This window comes from Choloepus didactylus, chromosome 5 (genome assembly GCF_015220235.1).
Source record: "Choloepus didactylus isolate mChoDid1 chromosome 5, mChoDid1.pri, whole genome shotgun sequence".
Taxonomy (NCBI): Eukaryota; Metazoa; Chordata; class Mammalia; order Pilosa; family Megalonychidae; genus Choloepus; species Choloepus didactylus.
In genome coordinates, this window is record NC_051311.1 from 101,545,494 (window position 1) to 101,553,165 (window position 7,672).

Below are 7,672 nucleotides of genomic sequence, written 5' to 3' on the forward strand. Positions count from 1 at the left end.
ACATATAAAATTACTGTTGCAATATTCATGGTGATTGTGTATAAACATAACAGTCATCATAAAGCCTATAAACTATATCCTCAGTTTTATAAAAGAAATGCAGATTGTCTCAAGGTAAAAAATACAGTGCTAGCTGCTAAAAAGCTCTTTGTTGCATTAGGACGTGCAATAATGAGCAAAACTTTAGAAAACATTAACATGTTCCCCAAACTTTTAACATCACTTAAGCATGAACTACACTGCAGCAGCAGGGTGCTTTTTAGAGGCTGGCACTCTAAAGCTAAAGCTAAGAAAAAAAAAGGCAGAAGGTGAGCAACAAATGGCGTAACCAAATTATTGCAAATGGAGATTAGCAATAAGAAGTGAGGAAGGTGACCGTCCGCTCCATTCTGATAAGATGCCATCTTTAAATATTAAGTTCTTTGCAGGAAGTGCAACTCCCATATCAGCATAAGATGATTGTGAAAGCAAACTGGAAAAGCTGGCCTCTGTGTGAATATCCAGCATTGAAACACCTTCCTGGAATGAGTGAACAAAGTTAAGGACTTGCAAAGAGAGTTTTCTACTGGAATGTAAGAGGTTTTGAAGGCTCTCTTTTCTGCAAAGGCCATGTGTAGCAATTTTCCTACAAACCTTCCGGTTTAATTCAGAACTAAACAGTGGAATTCCAAAGCACAGTTCAAGAGGAACCCAATCTCCTTCTGTTGTGGCAACAGAGTTTTGCTTTGTTGTTGAATCCACAGTTGCTTCCTCAATGACCATTTCAAATGACTCCGTGCTCCCATTTACATCTGAGCCAGAGGCCAAATCAGGTTCCCCTTTTTCATCATAGGCATCACTGAGTTTTCTGTTTCCAAGGTGACTAGAAGCATTCAACATGGTGACATATCCACAGAAATGCTGCAAGTCCACTTTGTTCCTTAACATTTGCAATGCTTTATGAACAGCCATATTGACACGAGTAAACTCTCCTTGTAGTTCAGTTTCATCAAATGGAAACGGTATATGGACAGTTTCTCCTATCCCATGCAAACCATGTCCCTGAATTAGAACCGCAGAATGTGTTAAAGCATCATTCAACATCGTGAGCACATTTGAAGTAGGAACTACCCCAGGATCATGACCCCAAGATGTTACTAGTAATCGATCATAACCCTGGAATATATCTGGCAGTTTTCGAAGTCTTGTACCTTTGGACAGTAAGAGAGATGGTGGTCCATGCCCAGTGATATGATAAATGTATAGTTTAAACCAGACAGAACTGACTTCTGGGATAGCTGGTCCAATATGCTGAGGTGTACAGCTGCTGATGGGCCGGATTTCATTGGTGAGAGGAGCCATGGAAACAAGCAATGTGTAATTTTTGTTAAGAACTCTGCTGCAAGTTGCAGGATCCAAACCAAGAAGGCTTTCGCAGCGTAAGAGATCCAGAGGAAAACCATAATTGGGTTGGTCTGAGTGCACAGTCTGCGCAACTAGATCTTTATTATGATGCAGAAACAGTATTGTGTTTCTCAGAGTAAGTGCATGATCAAAATATCTCTGTGCTTCTCCTTCACCAGTACTTTGAACCTTTTCTAATTCTACAAGAAAGCTGTCCAGAGACTCATCTGAGAGTTTGCCAACTTCAAACATTGTGACTGCATGACTTTTCAAGTTTGGTGAAAGATTTCCCATCATTAAAAAGGCAGTAAGAGTTGAGTCAAATAGGAATGCAATACGCTTTGTATGTCCTGTAGACAGACTCAAACTGCTTATACTGGCTGTGTCGGCTGGATCTTCTTGACTATTTGTATCGGTATCAGTAGCTGATGAAACTTCTTGTACAGGACTCTTACTTTCACCACCATCCCACGACAGGAGCATCTTTTGTGGATCTAAAGTACTCTTTAATCTGTTTACAGAGGGAACATTCCTCCACGATGAATGAAGTTGATCCAAATTGACTACTTGTCCCTACTTATGGGCAAAGCCCAATCGGCAATACATTGAAACAGCATTCTTAACCAGGGATAAGTCTATCTCAAGGACATTTGCAAGCTCTGCAACATTAGTGTGCTCATCTATTGAAACAAATATTTTATAGAGTAGAGTTTCAAAATAATCACCTTGTACTCGATTCATTACAAAACCTTCAAGAGGAGGAACTGCTATACAGCTGTCATCAGATATTGGTACATCCAGATAAATAAATCCTTTGTTATATAAACTATGTACTACATTGTAATCTAGTGATCCAGAGAGTTGAGGACCTGAATCGATGATCTTATCAATAGCGCATTTCTCAGGCAAAGTGCATATCTTTATGTCGTCTTCCGTGATATACCCAGCCTGCACCACCCACCATGCCTCTATGGTAATTTCCACTGGCTTTATTGGTAAAAGATCACGGGCTGTTTTCCGTCTGAAAAAATTTTTTGATGATCTACACTGATTCATAAGATCAATGTACTGGTTTCTTCCTATGCCAAGAAGTCTTAGATAGTCAGCAGCAGTAAAATTGGGCAATGAATCATAACTTTTCTCACTGTTCATAATATCCTCCATAATCCCAGTGTAATATGAAAATGGTGTTATCCGCAGGCCCTTAACCATAATATCCGACAAATGATAAGGGTACAGCATGAGATGCTCTCGACTATATTTCAGGAGTTCCTCATAGTATTTGCGTTCATCTTTCTTGACATGTTTAACTAAGTTATTTCTGTACCCTAACTGATTGCAGATACTGTATAGAACCACCTGCTTTTCATATTCTCTCTGTGAATTTCCAAGACTCTGCCTCACGTTGGCCGGCAACTTGCTCCAGGGGTAGTTGTGCCGGATGTGGAACTCCACGTCTATGTTCATGATGTTGGGGGCCCGGGCCCCGGCCGGCGGCCGCCGCTGAAGCGACACCTCCCGCCTGCCCGCCCCCGGCCTGACAGGGAGCTCGCGGAACGCCCCTCGCCTCACTCTGCGGAAGTCCCGGGCTGCTCCATGGCCAGGGTTCCCGACTGCTCGGCGCGGCCCCGACCACGAGGAACAGAAAGAGCAGAGATGGACGGCAGGAGACACCTGAAAGTTTTTTTAAGTCATCCATAAAACGTAATACAGCGTACATGTTTTAAGCAAACAATATTATACAATAATGAGGAGGACTTAGGGTGCATTCAGACCTCTTGTCTCACGATTTCTTCCTGGGTAAGTTCAAAGGCAAGAAGAGTCAGTATCTCTCCCTCTCTGGCTCTCTCTTTGTCTCCCAAAACATAAAAATATTGAGTCTCCTAATCTACAAATATGGTACACTTGTGCATTTATTTAGGACTTTTTAAATTTCCCTTTGCATTTTTTTTTGGTAAATTTTGGTGCGTAGGAATTAAACATCTTTTGCAAAATTTATTCCTATGCATTTTATTATTTAATGCTATACTGTTGTGGTTGGAATTTTTTAAAATTTCATTTTCTAATTGTGCAGTGCTGGTTTAAAGAAATATATAATATAATTTTGGTATATTGACCTTGTATTCTGTGACCTTGCTAAATTTACTGATTGGTTCTAGCAGTTTTGCAATATCTTAGGGTTCTCTACATTCATGATCATGGTATCTACACATAAAATAGTTTTATTTCTTTGCACTCTTTATGCCTTTTTCACACTTACTTTTTTACATGGGTTGGGCCTTCCAGTAAGATGTTGATTAGCTTTGCTCCTGATATTTGGTAAAACACTTGTATTTCATTACTGAACATGATGATTGTTATAGGTTTTTAATGAATTGCAGAATTTTCCCCTTCTACTCCTGGTTGGATTAATTTGATAATATTTTATTATATACCCCTATAACAAGGGGTATTCATCTTTATTTCTCTTTGCTTCAAATATCTTCATCAGATTTTGGTGTCAGTGTAATACTGACCTCATAAAATCAGTTGAAAAGTGTTACCTCTTCCTGTAGCTTCTAAAAGTGTTTGTATAACATTGATATTATATCACCCTTAAATATTTGATAGAACTTACCAGTAAAGTCAGATGGGTGTAGAGTTTTTGTTTTTGTTTTTTTGGATTGGAATGTTTAAATTATAAACTTAATTTCTTTAATCAATATAGGGCTCTTCCAGTTTTTCAATTCTTTGTGAATCAGTTTTAGCAAATCATGTTTCATTTATGTTATCAAATTTAGTGGCATATAATTGATCATAATGTTCCATATTCTACTTTTAATGTATACAAGATCTGTAGTGATGTCCTCTCATTCATTACTCATATTAGTAATGTGTCATTTCTCCCTTTTTTATTTTCTTGTTTCAATTAGCAGTTGTTTTACCAATTTTACCAATATTTTCATAAAGGCTTTTGGTTTCATTCTACATTTTTTACTGATTTTTCTCCATTGTTTTTCTGATTTACAGGTCATAGTTTCTGCCCTTATTTTATGTCCTTCCTACTGTATACTTTGAGTTTACTTGCTCTTCTTTTTCCTTATTTCTCAAGGTGGGAACTCAGTTAACTGAATATTAAATTTTTCATATTTTCAGCATAAGTAAGGGAGGCATTAAATCTCTGGGTATGCTAAAATTCTATTAACATTCAATTCAAAATATTTTCTAGGTCTGCTTGTGAGTTTAATTTCTAAATATTTGGGGCTTTCAAATTCTATATTTCCTTGATTTCTAATTTAATTGTATTTTGATAAGAAAATATACTCTGTATATTTGCAATCTGTTTAAATTTATTTAAATGTTTTATTGAGATACTACTCTGGAAAAGTATCATGTACTAGAAGAACTATGTATTCTATTATTTTGGGGAATTGTGTTCTATAGTTATCAATTAAGTCAAGTTGGTTGGTGGTGCTGTTCCAACCTTTTTTTGTGTGATATTTTTATCTAATTGTACTGTCAATTTATGAGACAGGTGGTGTTAAAATTTCCAATTATGATTATAAAATTAACTATTTTTCTTTTTAATATTGTCAATTTTTGCTTACCATATTTTGAATTTGTATTAGGGAAAAATGCATTTATGATTTCTGTGGTTTCTCGATGCATTGATCCTTTTTCAGTATGATTTTCTATCATTGTGAAATGGTAATTGACATTATTATAATATCATTATAATTTTTGATATATGTTTTACCTCTTTCTATCCATGTATTTTCAGGCTTTCTGTATAGAGAACATTGGCATATAGATGGATGTATTTTCTTTTTTTTTTTTTCACATTAAAGACATATTTATTGATCAACTGTTGTATACAAGGCACTCTTATACGTACTGTTAGGACTCTTTTTTTTTTTTTTTTTCAAATTTTTTTTTTCATTTTTATTGAGATTGTTCAGATACCATACAATTATCCAAAGATTCAGTGTACAATCACTTGCCCTTGGGTACCCTCATACAGCTGTGCATCCATCACACTTAATTTTTGCTCAATTTTTAGAAACTTTTCATTACTCCAGACAAGAAATAAAGTGAAAGATGAAAAAAGAAAAAAAGAAAAGGAAACTCTAATCCTCCCCTATCCCTAACCAACCCCCCTCAATTGTTGACTCGTAGTATTGATATAGTACATTTGTTACTGTTTATGAAAAAAATGTTGAAATACTACTAACTGTAGTATATAGTTTATAATAGGTATATAGTTCTTCCCTATATGCCCCTCTATTATTAACTTCTAATTGTATTGTCATACATTTGTTCTGGTTCATGGAAGTGATTTCTAGTATTTGTACAGTTGATCATAGACATTGCCCATCATAGGATTCAGTTTTATACATTCCCATCTTTTGACCTCCAACTTTCCTTCTGGTGACATATATGACTCTGAGCTTCCCCTTTCCACCTCATTCACACACCATTCGGTGCTGTTAGTTATTCTCACATCTTGCTACCAACACCCCTGTTCATTTCCAAACATTTAAGTTCATCCTAATTGAACATTCTGCTCATACTAAGCAACCACTCCCCATTATTAAGCCTCGTCCTATATCTTGGTACCTTATATTTCATGTCTATGAGTTTACATATTATAATTAGTTCCTATCAGTGAGACCCCACAATAATTGTCCTAATGTGTCTGGCTTATTTCACTCAGTATATTGCCCTCGAGGTTTTGTCATCAACCCATTTTTTTTTAATATGGTTTTGTTCACTCACCATACATTCCATCCCAAGTAAATAATCGATGGTTTTCTGCATGGTCATACATTTATGTGTTCACCACCTTCACCATTATCTATATAAGAGCATCTACATTTCTTCCACAAGGCAGGAGGGAGAGTCAAAGAAGGTAGAGAGGCAAGAGAAAGAGGGAAAAAAAAGACAGCTACGAAGCAGCAAAAGGAAAAATAACCTTAAATCAAAGTAGAATAAAGAATCAGACAATACCACCAATGTCAAGTGTCTAACATGCCTCCCCTATCCCCCCTCTTATCTGCATTCACCTTGGTATATCACCTTTGTTACATTAAAGGAAGAATAATACAATGATTCTATTAGTTACAGTCTCTAGTTTATGCTGATTGCATCCCTCCCCCAATGCCTCCCCATCTTTAACACCTTGCAAGGTTGATATTTGCTTGTTCTCCCTCGTAAAAGAACATATTTGTACATTTTATCACAATTGTGGATACTCTAGATTTCACCAAGTTACACAGCCCCAGTCTTTATCTTTCCTCCTTTCTTGTGGTGTCTCACATGCTCCCCACCTTCCTCTCTCAACCGTATTCATAGTTACCTTTGTTCAGCGTACTTACATTGTTGTGCTACCATCTCCCCAAATTGTGTTCCAAACCACACACTCCTGTCTTCTATCACCGTGTAGTGCTCCCTTTAGTATTTCCTGTAGGGCAGGTGTCTTGTTCACAAAGTCTCTCATTGTCTGTCAGAAAATATTTTGAGCTCTCCCTCATATTTGAAGGACAGCTTTGCTGGATACACGATTCTTGGTTGGCGGTTTTTCTCTTTCAGTATCTTAAATATATCACACCACTTCCTTCTTGCCTCCATGGTTTCTGCTGAGAGATCCGCACATAGTCTTATTAAGCTTCCTTCGTATGTAATGGATTGCTTTTCTCTTGCTGCTTTCAGGATTCTCTCTTTGTCTTTGACATTTGATAATCTGATTATTAAGTGTCTTGGCATAGGCCTATTCATATCTCTTCTGTCTGGAGTACGCTGCACTTCTTGGATCTGTAATTTTATGTCTTTCATAAGAGATGGGAAATTTTCATTAATTATTTCCTCTATTATAGCTTCTGCCCCCTTTCCCTTCTCTTCTCCTTCTGGGACACCAATGATACGTACATTATTGTACTTTGTTTCATCCTTGAGTTTCCGGAGACGTTGCTCACATTTTTTCATTCTTTTCTCCATCTGCTCCTTTGCGTGTAGGCTTTCAGGTGTTTTGTTCTCCAGTTCCTGAGTGTTTTCTTCTGCCTCTTGAGATCTGCTGTTGTATGTTTCCATTGTGTCTTTCATCTCTTGTGTTGTGCCTTTCATTTCCATAGATTCTACTAGTTGTTTTTTTGAACTTTTGATTTCTGCCGTATACATGCGCAGTGCTTCCTTTACAGCCTCTATCTCTTTTGCAATATCTTCTCTAAACTTTTTGAATTGATTTAGCATTAGTTGTTTAAATTCCTGTATCTCAGTTGAAGTGTACATTTGTTCCTTTGACTGGGCCATAACT

At 36.9% G+C, this 7,672-nt stretch overlaps 1 protein-coding gene across 1 annotated transcript; it reads right to left on the minus strand.

Annotated features, from left to right (window-relative positions):
* Positions 1 to 301: 301 nt before the first annotated feature.
* Positions 302 to 2,920, minus strand: LOC119534929 (protein FAM91A1-like). The gene is given in 1 exon segment (XM_037837476.1): positions 302 to 2,920. A coding segment is annotated over 1 exon segment (2,517 nt). The 5' UTR covers positions 2,851 to 2,920; the 3' UTR covers positions 302 to 333.
* Positions 2,921 to 7,672: the final 4,752 nt, after the last annotated feature.